Below are 17,360 nucleotides of genomic sequence, written 5' to 3' on the forward strand. Positions count from 1 at the left end.
TGTGATCCCAGCCTCTCAGGGGCTGAGGCAGGATGATGGCAAGTTCGAGACCAGCCTCAGCAACTTAGCAAAGGCCCTAAGCAACTCAGTGAGACCCTGTCTCAAAATAAAAGGGGCTGGGGATGCGGCTCAGGGGTAGAGCACCCCTGGGCTCAATCCCCCACGCCAAAATAAACGAATCAAACAAACAGCCCAAAGAGACATCAGTGGGACCGGGGAGGTATTTTCAATGTAGACAGTCGATTAAATAAATGTGTGGCTTGACGGCCCTACCTCCCAAGGGTCGTCACTCTACTGTGGCCCTGAGCTAGAATACCCTTGTTTGGGGACTTTCTACTGATGGTTTATAGGGGCCGCCTGCCACAAAGGTTCAGTACAACCTTGTCTCAAAAGGTGGTCTCCCCCAAGATAATCCCACAGGAGACAAGTGGAGAGCGGGGAAGCATGCGTGGCAATTGGTGGCTGCAGATGTAGGGCGTTCGGGAGCTCATTATATCAATCTTCCAACTCTCCTGCAATTTTTTAAAGTAAAAAAAATGTAAACAGAACATTTTTTAAAAAAAAAAAATCTGGTGATTGAAAGGAGAGAGGGAGAGGGAAGGTGATATTCATTAAAAAAAATTGGGGAATTTCAGTTAATGCAGAGTCCTTCACTGTGGGTCACGGATTGTCAACAGGTGTCACAGTGTCCCCAAGGGAGTGGAAAATACTCTTTTTATATGTAAAGCACAGATCTATCTAGAGTTCCCAAAGAGATAGAAAGTGTATCTGGGGTGACAAAGGAAAAGGATTAGGAAAAACCGTCTGTAAATCTCCTCAGAGAGGGTGATAATGGGGGGCGGGTGTTGAGAACACCTCTCTGGGTGGAGAAAAGGGTCTCTGGTTCTGAAAATGCATGAAATGCCTTCTCCCCGGGACCAAGTCCACAGCCTTCACCCGTGTCTTCAAGGGCTCTTGGCTGGACAAAGGGGACAAATCACTTTCCAGAAGGTTCTCAGTTGTCATAGCTCCAAATGCTACTCACACATCAAAACGGCCATTCCGCAGGGGACAGGCAGTTGAGAGAGGGCGGGAAGGACTCCTGGGAGGGACAGGGCCCCCAGGGAGGAAGGCCGGGCTCACCTGCAGCTGGGCGGCGGGCAGGTTGACGTCGGCGACCATCTCGGTGCAGGGATGCTCCACCTGCAGGCGCGGGTTCAGCTCCAGGAAGTGGAAGCTGCCGTCCTGGCTGTAGAGGTACTCGACTGTCCCCGCGCTCACGTAGCCCACGGTCTTGGCCAGGCGGACGGCACACTGCAAAGACACAGAGCAGGACCCGGGGGTCCTCTCGGATAGCTGTAAACAGCAACAGCTCCCTTACCCAGGGCAGGCCGAGGACCTGTGACCTGGGAATATTTGGGGACCTCAGAGATGACCTGATCCAAAACACCCAGGAGATGCAATCGGCCCTGAAACGGGCCTCCCCCCTCCTCTTCTTGGGCGCATGCCCCACTCTCCAGCCACGTGGCTACAGAAGGTCCCGGGCCACTCTGAGCTTTGGGGAGAGCATGCGCATGCGCACACAGAAGCCCCGCTGTGTCAAACACACCTGCTCCATGAACTCCAACAGGGCCGGCGTGGCAATGGTGGCCGGAGCCTCCTCGATGATCTTCTGATGCCGCCGCTGGATGGAGCAGTCCCGCCCAAACAGCGACACCGCGTTCCCGTACTGGTCAGCGAGGACCTGGACCTCCAGGTGCCGGGCGTGCTGGGCCAGCTTCATGAGAAAGATGGGTGAGCCCGGGAGCTCACTCTGCACCTGTGGGGGAAGCAGGGCCAGCCACTCTTCATGGGGAAAGCAGCTCTGGAAGCTTCTAGAAGTTCCCAGAAGAGCTTGTCTGACGACGACAGCAATGTCGCAGTCAGGGGATTTTTAAATTTTGTTTTCTCTCTCACATTCTCACATTGTGAAAATGTTGAAATTTTCCCCCTAAATCTCATCTCTAAATATAATACACTGATTCTGGTTTCTGGGGATCTACACCATGGTGTTGATAGTTAATAATAATATGTCGTATTCTTGAAGTCCACAAAGAGAAATCGCAAGTCTTCTTACCGAACACACACAAAAATGGTCACCACATGAAGCAATAAATCATTCCACCACATATACATATAATAAGAATATCATGCTCCATGCCTTCAATATATCCATTTTTTTCTTGGCAATTATATCTCAAAATGCGGGGAAAAGCCAGGTACGGTGGCGCACACCAGTCATCCCAGCAGCTTGGGAGGCTGAGGCAGGAGGATTGCAAGTTCAGAGCCAGCCTCAGCAAAAGCGAGGAGCTAAGTACCTCAGTGAGGCCCTGTCTTTAAACGAAATACAAAATGGGGCTGGGGATGCGGCTCAGGGGTTGAGTGCCCTTGAGTTTGATCCCCGGTACCCCCCTAAAAAAAGAAATGTGGGAGAAAGTTTGGTGTACAAACTGGTTTTCTTCTACACCTGCAGTAACACATAAACAGAATATTTCTTTTAACAAAAAACAAGACAAAACCCTCCCATCTGCCTTTCCCCCAATTCCACATGCTCCTCAGCTGGCTGTCCCTGTGGAACTCTGGACAGACTTACTCCATCCTTTTCATGGCTAAAAGATGGTCCCCTGTAGGCGTGTCACCTATAGGTGTGACAGCAAATCCCATCAGTATGTAAGACTCTAATGCACCAAGAAAACAAGCGGAAGGAGAGAAAAGAAGATGATGAGAAAAAAAAGGGGGGGGAAGCAAGTTGCAGTCATCTATGGGATGGTCCCACCTGTACGTAATGATAAACTAAACTGGGCAAACGTCTAGGTCACAGTCCAGACAGAGCCGGTGCTGGAAAGAGACCAGCTGCAGCCGGCAGTCATCTGAGCAAGGAAACGAGATGGGGCTGGGAGGTGATCCTGAAAGGGACTTTTCCGTTCTTGCCACATCCCTCACTTGTGTGACTTCTTACACTAATGCCCTCAGGAGTCTGGGGGAGGCTTGGGTGTGTGACGGTGGGCACACAGACACTCTCTACTTGCTGATCTATTTTATAGTGACTCTAAAAGACTGTCTATGTTTTAAAAACTAAAAAGAAAAAGAGATTTTGAAATCTCTATGATACCTAATGCAACATGGTATCCAAGACCGGATCCTGTAGCAGGAAAAGGACATTCCTGGGGAAATTCCTGAATTGCAAATCAAGTCTGCAACCAACCTAAAACCCATTATGTACCATATATAATATAAGTTGAGCTCCGTTGATGGTTTTTATTTTTGTTTTAGTACCAGGGATTGAACTCAGGGACACTGAGCCACATCCCCAGCCCTTTTTAATATTTTATTTAGAGACTGGGTCCTGCTAAGTTGCTGAGGCTGGCTTTGAACTCGAGATCCTCCTGCATCAGCCTCCTGACCCACTGGGATGCCAGGCGTGTGCCACCAAACTTGGCCCATTTAAGGTTTTATAGGCATCCTACACAGGGGACGCTGGGACATAATGGATTAACAGAAACAGTCCCAGGCTCATCTCTTAGCTTTGACAGATGGGGCAGTAGTCAAGAGTGGGCCAGTGGGGGAGGGGGAGCAGGGATCTCTGTACTGCTGCTGAAACTATCCTACAAATCTAAATCCTTTGCCTCCGAGTCCCACCAAAAACCCTGTACACCTCACAAGATAACCAGGTAGCAGAGCCACTACATTCTTTATGTGACACAATTTGCTGTGAGCAATGGCACTGGTGAAACCTGCCTAGTAAGCAATTTCCTGATATGGACCAAGGGCACGCCACCTTAGCTCAGTCTGTCTCCCTAGGACTTTCTCTAAGAAAAAAACTCAGAAGAGGAAAAAAGCTAAGCACTATTTATAGTATTAAATAAAATGGAGTTGTTTTTTAAGTAGATGGACACAATACCTTTAGTTATTTATTCATATGCAGTGCTGAGGATCGAATCCAGGGCCTCACACACGCTAGCACACTACCACTGAGCTACATCCTCAGCCCTAGTTCCATGGGATGCTCGTGATACTTGCTGTTTTGAATGTGGCTTGTCCCCTCTGAGATTCAAGCAGGAGTCTAACTCCCATTGTGAGCCATGAAGAGGAGTGATCCAACTATGGCGTCTGGAGGGGAGGCCTTTGGGAGGTGGTTACAATTACGTAAGATCACAGAGTGAGGGCCCCATGAGCAAATGTTGGTGGTTTTATAAGAAGAAAGAGATCCAAGGAGACATGTGCACATGTATACACACACACACACACACACTCACTCCCTTGTCTATAGCCATGTGATACCCTGAGCCACCTTGAGACTGTGCCAGTAAAAAAGCCATCACCTGATGCAGCCCCTCAGCCTCAGACCACTGTGACCTGAAATAGACCTCTTTTCTTTAGAACAATACCAGTTAGCGACACCCAGTTATAGCAACAGAAAACAGATTAAGACAATTCTACAGAACACAATAGATTATTCATAATAAGGCAACTGGAAATAAGCTAAACATTTAGCAGAGAAGAAAAACTTTCATAAGTTGTTTTTACAATAGCATGTGGAATATTGTACCATCATAAAAATATGAGGATTGAAATAACATGGTAAAAATGTTCAAAATCTATCATTAAGAAACTTTTTTGGAGAAGAAAATTTTGTATGGGCTGAATATAACTTTATCAAATGTACACGTGAATAAGGTCTAGAAGAAAACCTAGACATATTTAAATTATTTTAAGGCTGGGACGATGACCAATATAATCTTTCTTTTTACAAGGACTAGAACACACAAAATTTATTACCTGCCTAGGCATGGGAGCATTAAATCCAGTATAATCGTTTTTAAAACATTGCTAGTAACATGCATACTGTTTTAAAGAAGAAAATTAGCTACAAGTTAGAAAACAGACAGTTCTCACAATTGAAACTGATCATATAGAAATGTTAAAAATTCCAATATTCCTAAAATTTACATAACATTCTACCTCTCAAGAGGCAAACAGTTAGTTACTAACAGATATTTGACCCAGTATCTCTGAAATTCTTGAATTCATACACTCCCACCCTCTAAGGAGAAGGTGTGAAGGTCCATACAGCCTGAGGTATGCACCTGCTTCACAACACAACCTGGATGGGGATGAGGCTCGTGGTTAGAGCCCCTGCCCACCACATGCAAGGCCCCATCAAGCCCGAACCCTGCAGGATCACGTAGAGAGGGCACATACAACACACCCAGGACACGACTCCTGCACGTGGCTTCCTGGTGGTGACGGACTAATGCCAACAGGAGTAAACTGGAGGGAAAGACCCCAAAGACACCCGCTGCTCACTTGTCTGAAGAGCATGGGGAAGTCTTCCGCCCTCTCCGCCTTCCGGATCCCTTTCCCTCCACCGCCTTCAGAAGCTTTGATCATCACTGGGAAACCGATTTTTTCTGCTGCCTGGGGGCAAAGGACAAACAGACCAAAGAGTGGGGGCAGCTGGGGGGGGAAGGGGAGGAGGAGGGGGAGGGGGAGGGGGAGGGGGAGGGGGAGGAGGAGGGGGAGAGGGAGGGAGAGGGGGAGGGGAGGAGGAGGGGGAGGAGGAGGGGAGGAGGAGCGGGAGGAGGAGGGAGAGGGGGAGAGGAGGAGGAGCAGGAGGAGGAGGGAGGGGAGGGTAGGAGGAGGGGGAGGGGAGGGGAGGGGGAGGAGGAGGGGAGGGGGAGGGGGAGGGGAGGGGGAGGGGAGGGGAGGGGAGGGGGAGGGGAGGGGAGGGGAGGAGGAGGGGAGGAGGAGCGGGAGGAGGAGGGAGAGGGGGAGGGGAGGAAGAGCGGGAGGAGGAGGGAGGGGGAGGGTAGGAGGAGGGGGAGGGGAGGAGGAGGGGGGAGGGGAGGTGGAGGAGGAGGGGAGGAGGAGGGGGAAGAGGAGGGAGAGGGGGAGGGGAGGAGGAGCAGGAGGAGGAGGGAGAGGGGGAGGGGAGGAGGAGCAGGAGGAGGGGGCGAGCAGGAGGAGGGGGAGGAGGAAGGGCGCCCCCCCAGCTCACCTCCAGGCCCTCCTCGATGTCCCTCACGCAGCCCTGGTTGTACACGTCCTCAGGGACGCTGACTGGCCTCCCCTGCTGCCGATCGTCCTCTGCCCACTCCACCGTCAGGCCTGGAGAGTCACAGACAGGGCTGAAGGCTCCCAGGATGGGAGAATCACATGACCCGGAAACCATGGGGCTCAGCAAAGCTGCTCTGGACCAAAAGACACGCACTGTCCCACAGCGGGGCTTCTCTGAACCCTCAGTAGGAGATGAGGCTTGAGAAACTCCCACGGAGGGGCTGGGGCTGTGGCCTGTGCTGGAGCCCTGGGTTCAACCAGCAGCACTCAGCTCCACATCCCCCCAAAACATACTGCATCTACCTGAGCAACCACATGAGCCTGAATCCAAAAACAACCCCAATTCTCCCCTGGAGAGTCATTTATAAGGGAATCATTATTTCCCATGTGAAGACTGAACAAACAAAACCAAAGTTTCCAAACTGGGAATTTTTCAAGTCTTAGAGGAAAATACCAACTTGAACAGGAAACTCCTGAGACTTTTTCCTGTTTATTTTTTAACTTGTTCTAGAAATCCACCTTAGGAATTTATCCTAGGAAGATGATTAAAAAGCACCTGTAAGCTTAGCGATTATCAAAGCTCCACTCCTTTGACTATTTTTTTAAACCAGAAAACTAATTAGGAAATAACCCAAATTGTACAACTACAAAGGATTATTAAGGAAATTATAGCATATCCATAGGATAATCCCATGCAGACATTTTAAATGGTGTAAAGTATATTTGTAACATAGATACTCATCAGGAGAAAAAAATAAGTCACAAACTAGGAAATATAAGGTTGGTTTTTTAAAGGCTAAGTTCCTTTAAAAAGCCTGAAAAAGGAAACATCTTCAATGTGGTAAATGTCCAACCCAGGTCATAGGATCATGGAGGATTTCTGTTTCTTTTGTGGACGTCTCACATTCTCGAAGTTGGCTACAATGAAGTCAAACCACCTGGGTAAGGGTTAATACTTTGTTTAAACAAAAGAATTTTTAAAAGGACACTCCTCTCACGGGGACTGCTCACAGCAGCCAGGCTGAGCCACGAAGCTCCCTCCACGGGCCCCTTACCGCTTCCGCTCCAGGGCAGGGTTGGGATCTGGAGGGTCTGGGCCACGATGGTGGAGGCGATCTTATCTCCCAAGGCCCACATGGCCTCACTGGGGGGACCTGGGCACGGGCAAGAAGGAGAGCAGAATCCCATCAGTCAGGGGACCCCGAAGCAAGTGCAGGCAGCAGGACCAGGTGGGGAGTAAGGTGACAGGGAGGAGCACTCAGCTTCCAGCCCTGGAGGAGCCTGACCTCCTGCCAGGGAGGAAGAGCATCTGTCTGCTGTGGCCTCGGTGGGCCTTCAACACCTGCGCACTGTGAACACACCTGAGCGGCAACCACGCCACGTGGCTCACACGAGATTCACGTGGAGGGGCGGTCAAAAGCCGGACCAAGGGAGCAAGCCAGCACCTCGGAGAGCTGGGTGGGATAGCAAGTGTTTTCTACAAAGAGCTGGACAGGAAATATTTTCAGTTTTGTGGGTCTGCTAGGCTCTGTCACAATGACTCAGCTCTGGGAGTCCATCTCCATCCCTCTGGCCCTCAGCATCCAAGGACTCAACTAATCAAGAATGGAAAATGCATTTTAGCAGTTGTGTCTGGCATCTGGCTAGTGTGGTGGGTCACGCCTGTAAAAGTGACTGGGAGACTCCCCAGTCACTGGGATTACAGGCGTGACCCACCACGTGAAAACAGCCACCCTCCAAAACTCTGCAAAGCCGTAGGCAATTTAGTGAGACCCTGTCTCAAAATAAAAGAGGAGGCTGAGGCAAGAGGATTGTGAGATCAAAGCCAGCCTCAGCAAAAGTGAGGCCCTAAGCAACTCAGTGAGACCCTGTCTCTAAATAAAATACAAAATAGGGCTGGGGATGGGGCTCAGTGGTCAAGTGCCCTGAGTACAATCCCTGGTACCCTCCCTCCCCCCACCCCCCTAAATCACTGGGAATGTACATATACAGACTTTTTTCCTGTCATTATTCCTTAAATAATACAGAATAACATAGCACTGATGTTGTATTGGGTATTATAAGTAATCTAGAGATGACTTAAAGTATACAGGAGGTTGTATGAAAATACTATGGGATTTTATTGAAGGGCATTGAGCATGTGCAGATCTGGGCATCTGCAGAGGTTGTGGAGCCAATCCCCAGAGGCACAGAAGGATGCATGTATATGTACAGTTAACAGAGATGCACACAAGACAAAATCCAGAAGCCAACAAATGCCATAAGGCAACAAGGATCGTTTGACTTCATGAGCCAGATGGGGGACTCTGGTCTCAAGGGCACTCTAAAGACCTGAGAAATGGCACAAAGATGTGGTGTTTTCAGAAACAGGACCTCCCAACCTATCAGATACCTGAACTTGGCTGAAACCTAACAGGGGGTTCTGCTGGCCCCAGCAGCTTCCCACTGTGGTAACCATGGCTACAGCTCCAGGTCCTGTGACCAACTGGATTCACCCAGTGTGCCCTCCCACCCTGGACCCCTTTGCTCCTCACAATGAAAAGGTGACATGGGGAGGCACAGTGACCCTCGCCCCACAGAGCAGCCCCAGAGAGGGGCTGTGACCCAGGTGAGCACGGGCCTGAGCCCCGATCCCCGCGTCTGCTGGAGGAAACACTCTACCTAGGAAAGCGATCCCGTGCTTGCACAGCAGCTCCGGAAGCTTGGGGTTCTCGGAGGCGTGGCCCCAGCCAGCCCACACGGCCTGCAAACACGGAAAGGGGTGAAAGAGCCTCTCTCAAGATCTCACCTCCCGGCTGGGCGCAGTGGCGCACGCCCGTCATCCCAATGGCTCGGGAGACTGAGGAGGAGGATCGCCAGTTCAAAGCCAGCCTCAGCCAAAGCAAGGCACTGAGTAACTCAGTGTGACCCTGTCTCTAAATAAAATACAGAATGGGGCTGGGGCTGGGGCTGGGGCCGGGGGTGGGGGGGTGGGGGGGCTCAGTGGTTGAGTGCCCCTGAATTCAAACCCCAGTACTAAAAAGAAAAAAAGCTCTCGCCGCCCCTCACACTATCAGCCTCTTCCCTGCCCTTCATATTGGGGGACCCAGTGCCTCTGCACCCACCGGTCCCAGGGAACAGGGACATCACCCGCCCTGGGCACACTAGGCACCTGCCCAGTTACCTGCACGGGGATTCTCTTGGCAATGTCCACGATCAGCTCCACGTTGGCGTAGTTGTTGTTGTTGGTCCCCCCGGGGACGGGGACGTACTGGTCCGCCATCTTGATGTACTCTGGAATTGAACGGCAGGGAGGTCAACGTCCTCAAGTCAACTGCAGAAGCTGTGACCTGCTCCCTGAGAACACAGCCGTGAAGGCGGTTGGGGGATGGGACGTGAGTATGTGAGCACAGGTGCGTCTGGCAAGGCAGACAGGGCAAAGACACAGGAAGCCATCTCCAGGTGGGGGGATCAGGGTGATTAAAAAAAATAATAAAGTTTATCTTGATATTGTTCTACCATTAAACAATCAATGGGTTTCTTTTAATTGTAAAGAAATACATGACACTTCCGGGCGCAGTGGCACACACCTGTGATCCCAACGGCTCAGGAGGCTGAGGCAGGAGGATGGCGAGTCCACAGCCAGCCTCAGCAACTCAGCAAGGCCCTAAAGCAACTCAGCGAGACTCTGTCTTAAAATACAAAAAGAGGGGCTGGGGATGTGGCTCAAGTGGTAACGCGCTCGCCTGGCATGTGCGGGGCGCTGGGTTCCATCCTCAGCACCACATAAAAATAAAATAAAGATGTTGTGTCCACCGAAAGCTGAAAAATAAATATTAAAAAATTCTCTCTCTCTCTCTCTCTCTCTTAAAAGAAAAATACAAAAAGAGGACTGGGGGATGTGGCTCAATGGTTAAGTGCCCCTAGGTTCAGTCCCCAGTACAAAATGTGTGTGTGTGTGTGTGTGTGTAAAACGTAAACTTCAGCATCATATCCATTTGGTGTGCAGTTCAGCAGTGTTCCACATCACTGTGAATCAAATCTTCAGAACCTTCTCATCTTCCAGATCTAAACTGTTCACTCATAAACACCCTTCCCCTCCCTGAAGACCCTGGCGCTCCCTGCTCTGCAGGCTGTCCCTAGGAATCTGACTATTCTAGTCCCCTCTTGCAAGGGGACTCATGCGGTATTTGCCTTTCGGGGACTGGTTTATTCCACTTGGCATAATGTCCTCAAGGCCCATTCACGTTGCTGAACATGACAAGATTCCCTTCCTTTTGAAGGCTGAACACAACACCATGTTCTGATGCTACATACTCCTGCTCAGGCTGGGAAGGAGCTTGGTGGCTGGGCACTGGCCTAGCATGCATGAGTCCTGGATCCCCAGCACACTGAGAATGAAATCACATTAAAAATGCCAGCTATGGTGGCAAACACCTGTGATTCCAGGAACTTGGGAGGCTGAGGCAAGTTTGAGGCCAGCCTCAGCAACGTAGTGAGGCCCTAAGCAACTTGGTGAGACCCTGTCTCAAAAATAAATGAATAAATAAAAAGGGACAGGGATGCGGCTCAGGGGTGAAGCATCCCTGGGTCCAATCTGGTCCCAAATGATTAAATTTAAAACTCATACTCTTTAAGCTAGAAGTCCCGCTCTAGGAACATGTCCTAAAAAGTCACTCATGGAGGAGGGCAAAGAATGAGGTGAGAGGACGGTGGCTGGGCAGTGTTTGGGACTGTGAAAGCTACATTCCATTCAAAGACCAGCGCCACCGCGTCCACCAGCCCGCCTGCTTCCCATGTCGGCCACTGGGGAGGTCCCAGGGATGCCGAAGTGAACGGGCCAGGTCCTTGTCAGCAGCCAGTCTTTCTTTAATGTTAGAGAAGATAAACAAGAAAACGAGATGATAACTGCAGTCAGGAGTCAGTGCCAGGAGGAAACGCACCAGACTGTCCCAGAGAAGAGAGGAGGACCCGGAGCCATGAAGGTGCGGGAGGGGCCTGCCAGGCAAAGGGGGTGGTGCCGGAGGCCAGCCTTGACAGCACTGGGCAGGAGGGGAGTGCAGGGTGGCCCAGGAGCCACCAGAGGCCAGTGTGACAGGGACCAGAGAGGGAGGGCACCGGGTGGCAAGGCAGGGCCCAGCGGGCTGAGTGGCCTTCCTTGCCAGGGTGAGGTCTGGAGTGACAGTCTAGCATGATGGAGGCCCGGGGTAGGGGCTCTGAACTCTGACCCACTGAACTCCCACCTGAGTCACCTGCTGGTCATGGGACCCTGGCAAGTGACAAACTTATGTCCCAGAGCCCCAAATGACTCATCTGTAAAATGAGCTGTGAGAAACAGACAAAGCCGTGTCCCTGCAGGGTGGAGCCCTGGGCCTGTGCTCCAGGAGGACTCAGGGGACAGCGCTGGCCTGGGAACAGCACCGGGCTCTGCAGCCGTTCCAGAAGGGGCAGGACAAGACCTGAGCAGGTTTTCAAAACAGCACTTTGGCTGCTCCGTGAAAAGGGTCTGGAAACGGATAGGTTTATTGGAGTGGAGGGGGGGGGTTGTATGCATGTTTCAAGATCCTCCTGCCTCAGCCTCCTGAGCCACCGGGCTTACAGGTGGGTGCCACCGCATCCAGCTTATGTATTTTTATGGGGTGCTGAGGATGGAACCCAGTGCCTCACTCGTGCTTCACAAGCACAGTACCACTGAGCCCCAGCCCAGTGCCACGACTCACTCATGTCAAGAGCAGATGCTTAGTTAAAGAAAGAGGGAGCAGCTGGGCACGGTGGCCCACGCCTGTCATCCCAACGGCTGGGGAGGCTGAGGCAGGAGGATTGCAAGTTCAGAGCCAGCCTCAGCAAAAGCAAGGCCCTAAGCAACTCAGGGAGGCCCTGTCTCTAAATAAAATGCAAAATAGAGCTGGGGATGGGGCTCAGTGTTGAGTGCTCCTGGGTTCAATCCCCAGGACCAAAAAAGAAAGAAAGAAGGAAGGGAGGGAGGGAGGGAGGGAGGGAAGGAGGAGGGGCAAATAAATTCAGACTCATGAGAGGAGGCATGCGCAGAGATGATGGGCGAGAGGAGAAGGTCAGGCACCTGCATTGGCCTTGAGGTCCTCGGGGGTCACCATGACCACAAACCGGATGGCACGCTCGTTACGGAACATCTCGTAGGCCCACCTGCGGATGGAGCGCATGCACTTGACGGCGGCGATCCCGTTGTTGGCAATGAGCACCTGCAGGGCACAACCAGGAGACAGTCAGCTGCCCGTCTGCCCGCGGCGGAGGCCCTCCACGGAGGCCGGCCTCGCATAGCGCCTGCGGCGCTTCGTGTCTCTCGGGGTCTCTACAGTACGTCGCCGCTCAGAGCAAGGCGCTCGAGGTTTGCGGCAGAGGGTGTGGACAATGGAAGGCAAGGATGAGGGAACACCTCCGCCAGAGACTTTGACGGTGACGAGCCACCTCTCTTCATCGCCTACCTCACTTCATCCTCACAGCTGCCCTTGGAAGAGGCTTCATCATTATCTTATTTGGGTTAAAGACACCAAAACTCAGAGGAGTCATGGCACCTTCCCAAGGTCACATGGCCAGCAAGGGGCAGAGGGGCACTCAGAATCACCTGAGCTCTGAGCTGTCCCCCCAGCGGCCTCTGCATCCTAAAGGCCCAGGGTCTGGGATTTGGTAAGAAGGATGAGCAGAGGGCAAGGAACGAGTCCCGGTGTGGGCTCCTGGGTGTGTGCTGATCTCGCTGTGTGGCTTTAGGTAGATCTCCCTCTCTGGGCTTTACACCCCCACCAGGAAGCCAGCTGGCTGTCCTCCCGGCCTGGTCTTTCAGAAATAAAACCAAACCCCGGTTTTCTTGTTTCACAAAACAAATTAGCCTGGGTGTTGGTGGCGCATGCCTATGATTGCAAATTCAGGGACAGACTGGACAACTAACCAGACCCTGTCTCAAAAGAAAACAAGAATAAGGGAAAAAAGTTCTGGGGACGGAGCTCAGTAGTAGGTAGAATACCTCTGGGTTCGATCCCTAGTGAGGAAGGGAGGGGGGGGAACACTGGGCGTCTGTCCTCAAGTTCTCCCTGAAGCCCTGCCAGGCAAGTCTCGGTAGGGATTTTGAATGTGGTTGCCTCTATTTTATGGGAGGGAAAACTGCTCCCAAGGAATTCACATCCCGTGAGCAGCCACACCAGAATTTGACCCCAGAGTCCAGAACAGTCTCAGGGTCAGTATTCTTTCTACGCTGTCAAAAACACTTTTTAGAGAAGTGCAAATTAAAACTGCACTGAGATTCCATCTAGCTCCAGTCAGAATGGCAATCATCAAGGATATAACAAATGTATTCAAGGAACTATAAATGCTGGCGAGGTTGTGGGGGAAGGTACACTCACACACTGCAAATTGGTGCCACCACTCTGGAAAGCAGTATGCAGATTCCTCAGAATACTTGAAATGGAACCACCATATGACTCAGTTATCCCACTCCTCAGTTTATACCCAAAGGACTTAAAATCAGCATACTGCAGTGATGGCCACGTCAATGTTTATAGCAGCTCAATTCACAACAGCTAAGCTTTGGAACCAACCTAGGTGCCCTTCAACAGATAAATGGATAAAGAAAATATGCTACTTATACACAATGGAATATTACTCAGCCATAAAGAAGAATGAAATTATGGCATTTGACAGTAAATGAATGGAACTGGAGACTATCATGCTAAGTGAAATTAGCTAGTCCCAAAGAACCAAAGGACAAATGTTCTCTGTGATATGCAGATGCTTAATCACAATAAGGGGGTGGTAGGAAAGATGAGATGTACTTTGGATTGGACAAAGGGAAATAAAGGCAATGGAGGGGGGATGGGAGTGGGAAAGATAGTAGAATGAGTCGGACATCACTTCCCTATGTGCCATGTGAATACACAACCCGTGCAACTCCACACCATATTCAACCACAGAATGGGAAGTCATACTCCTTATATGTATAACGCATCAAAACACAACCTGCTGTCACATAGGAACAATTTTCTAAAATGCCTCTCAGAGAGGAATGATGAACCGGCTGGACGGTCCCTTTCTCATTCTTATTACCAAAGCAAGACTGGGTCAAGAGAGAAGGGTTCTGGGTGGCCCCATTTGTTCTAGCACATTCTGGTAGCCATCCTGGGATGGTGGAGGAGGGGGGCTTGCTGCTGTAATCCCCCTGGCTGTGGCTCTCCCTCGAGCCAAGGTCAGATCCTAAGCCACCAAGTACAGCAGCTCTGGAACTCAGTGCCCACCCCCTGCTGGGCTGGTGCAAAACAGTCCCTGGTGAGTGTGACCAAAATGCAGCTCTGGATCCTCCTCAGGAGTCTAAGCCCCAGGGTCTGGGCCAGGCTGGGAGAAGCTCAACCACAAGACTGGCCCCGGCCGGGCAGGATCCCAGGGAGGTCTCCACGGATCAGTGCTGCTCTCACGGCGCTGGGTCAAGGGCACGAGGGGCCTCTGGGTCCCACAGCTGGGGTCCAAATCCCAGCCCCACCATCGGGCAACTTCCCCTCTCTGGACCTCAGTTTCCAAATTTCCAAATCTGTAAAAATAAAACCCGCTGATAAAGCTGCAGAGATGGCCGACGTCATAGAGCAGGTCACAGGCAGCTGCCCCCAAGTGGGCCCTCCAGAAATGGTTTCCTGCTGCTGCTGCTGCTGCTGCGGTGGCTACCAGACACGGCACCCAGATGAAATGGAGGAGGACGAGGCCTGGCAGCCACCCCTGAGCCACCCGACCCTGGGCGACCAGCGTTAGGTCTGAGTCCACCTGGTCCAGGAATCCAACAGGAATAACCAAACAGCAGGAGGCCCTGGGCCTTCCTGAAGTCAGGCGCCCTGCACCAAGCAACTGTCGCAAGGGAGTGGCCCTTGGCCCCCTCCGCGCAGCACCAGGGAGGAACCTAAGGCTGGTTCCCCCCTCCACCCCCACTCAGCCCCACCCAGAGCGCAGGACCCCTCTGTACCTTCTCGATGACCCGATCCCCACCAAAGCGTGTGACAAACTCGGCCGGGGAAGCCACGGTGAAGTCTCTGTGCGCGTCCAGCTTCTTGTGTTCCCGGCCCCTCTTTACCAGGTGCAGCCCCGACATGCTCGGCCTGCGGAGGGAGACGCCATGAGGGGGGGACGGGGCTCAGGGAGGGCGTGGGGGCTCCGCACCTGTAAATCCCCGTCGACAGGGAAACCAGGTGCACCAGAGTCCCCACCCCACAGTCGCCTCCTGAGACCCTGAAGCAACTCACCAGGAGGATCAGGGGCAGGAAGCACCACCTCAGGAGACCAGCGATTGAACTCAGAAGGTGCGACGGACCCCTTGACATGCCATGCCTTAAATTCAGTTTTAGTTGACATACTATAATTTAGGAACTCAAATACTAAAATACTCTCTACCAGGGATGGGTGTTTTATGATCAGGGAGGAAGGCCTGTGTTCTAATATTTCAGGCTTGTTAAATCTTCCTTGAACTTGCTGGGCACCAGGGGCACACGCCTGTAATCTCAGTGGCTCAGGAGGCTGAGGCAGGAGGATCCAAAGTTTGAGGTCAGCCTCAGCAATTTAGCGAGGCCCTAAGCAATTTAGTGAGACCCTGTCTCGAAATTAAAAAATTAAATAAAAAGGGCTGGGAATTTAGCTCAGTGGTAAAGTGCCCCTGGGTTCAATCCCTGGTACCAAAAAAAAACCATGAATTTTTTTGTATGCATATTTCAAATTTTAAGGAAAAAATACTGAAAACAATGTTTTGAAATCACAACAAAATAGAGGTCCTTTGCTTTGCCTCCCCAGGCTCTCACACCGTTGATTCTTCCCACCTCTTCACACTAGCAAAGTATGTGATAATAGGCGCCCTCAGTCACCATTGCTTGATGAGGGGGAAGCCTTTGGAGAGGGGTGTAGTTAGGCGGTCCTGCCACCATGCAAACGTCAGACGGTGTATTTGCACAAACTAGGCCAGCACTAGGTAACCATCTCACAGGAACCTCTGACATATCAGTGATCTGTCATTGACTGAAAGGTCATTATCTGGCATACAACTATTCTCTTAGGAATGGTCCACTGGAGACACATCTATGGCCTCCCCATCTTGAGAGGTTAGAATTTAACTCTTACATGGGTGTCCCACAGGGTTTCCCTTCGCTGGATCCTCAGACTTCCATTTGCCTTTCCTCTGAATTAGAATCTCAGAGGAATCTCTGGGGGATCAGCAGGTTCCCTCTTTCTCCATGGACTCCCTTGTCTTGCTGGAGCATATCCTCTAGGAGCTTTTTCTGATAACAAGACAGGATGATGGCAAGGGCACGTGACAATGACACCCTCAACGTACCTGCCCTATTCTTGGGTGCCCTGAGCCTCCTGGTCACCACCACCCTGGAGACGCCCTTGGATGCTGTGTTGGACCCGTCTTCTGTGAGGCTTTTCCTTAGTTTACCCTCTGGTTTCATTGGAAGGCATCCTTAAGTAGCTTTCTAAGAAAGGGCATTTGGTGGGCTAAGTGTTCTGTGGCCTTGCATATTCTAAAATGTCTTCTTCTGCCTTCATATTCAACTCTATCATTTGACAGTGGATGGAATTTTAGAATTCCTCCTTCAGAGTTTTGGGAGGCAGTATCATCTTCATCCCAGCCCTATTTTGTATTTGATTTAGAGACAGGGTCTCCCTGAGTTGCTTAGGGTGAGGCTGGCTTTGAACTTTTTTGAGGCTTTTGCTTTTGCTGAGGCTGGCTTTGAACTCGCGATCCTCCTGCCTCAGCCTCCTGAGCCACCGGAATTAGAGGTGTGTGCCACCATGTCCGGCCCCAGTCCCATCTTGTCATGACTTCTGAGGTTGTTCAGATCCTTGATTCTTTGTAGATAACCTATTGTTTCATACCCAGAAGCCTGGAGGACCTTCTCTGTCCCAGGTAGAGGGTAACTTCATGGTGATGAGCCCAGGTATGTCTGCTGCCATTAATGAGGCTGCAAATCCCTGAATCTGCTCTGGTGGTGTGCACGCTGCTGGGGACAGAGCCCAGGTGCCCCACCACTGAGCCCTCCTCAGCCCTGATGCTCAGTCTGGAAATCCATCTCCTAGGACTTTGCCTCCAGATATCTCCTCACCTTCCCCGTTTCCCCGAGTCCTCTTGTTGGGGTGCTGATGCCCCCGACTTCCCTTCTACCTTCTTCCTCAGCCTCCTCTCCTCCCTGCTCCCACACGGCCAGCATCCTGGGGTCTCTTTCTCTACAGCATCCTGTTCCCTGGGGTAGCGTCCTGCCTGAGCTCACAGGGTCGGGGGTGACAGTACTTTTCACTCCTCTGGCACA

At 51.5% G+C, this 17,360-nt stretch overlaps 1 protein-coding gene across 8 annotated transcripts in view; it reads right to left on the reverse strand.

Annotated features, from left to right (window-relative positions):
* Window positions 1-17,360, reverse strand: part of Acacb (acetyl-CoA carboxylase beta) — a 113,273-nt gene that overhangs the window by 64,377 nt on the left and 31,536 nt on the right. For 7 of the 8 annotated variants that reach the window (XR_013155338.1, XM_077108869.1, XM_077108868.1 and 4 more), the window contains 9 exons: window positions 15,029-15,161; window positions 12,134-12,272; window positions 9,239-9,348; window positions 8,737-8,818; window positions 7,131-7,229; window positions 6,017-6,126; window positions 5,326-5,436; window positions 1,589-1,798; window positions 1,123-1,293 (listed from right to left, as the gene is read on the reverse strand). Coding sequence is in view for 7 of the 8 variants with exons in the window: in XM_077108869.1 (XP_076964984.1) it covers window positions 1,123-1,293; window positions 1,589-1,798; window positions 5,326-5,436; window positions 6,017-6,126; window positions 7,131-7,229; window positions 8,737-8,818; window positions 9,239-9,348; window positions 12,134-12,272; window positions 15,029-15,161 (1,165 nt within the window). In the remaining variant the exon portion in view is untranslated. Of the gene's footprint in view, window positions 1-1,122; window positions 1,294-1,588; window positions 1,799-5,325; window positions 5,437-6,016; window positions 6,127-7,130; window positions 7,230-8,736; window positions 8,819-9,238; window positions 9,349-9,644; window positions 9,737-12,133; window positions 12,273-15,028; window positions 15,162-17,360 lie in introns of those variants that run through there. The other variant, XM_077108875.1, reaches the window with a different exon arrangement.

This window comes from Callospermophilus lateralis, chromosome 1, assembly GCF_048772815.1.
Source record: "Callospermophilus lateralis isolate mCalLat2 chromosome 1, mCalLat2.hap1, whole genome shotgun sequence".
In the NCBI taxonomy this organism is placed as follows: domain Eukaryota; kingdom Metazoa; phylum Chordata; class Mammalia; order Rodentia; family Sciuridae; genus Callospermophilus; species Callospermophilus lateralis.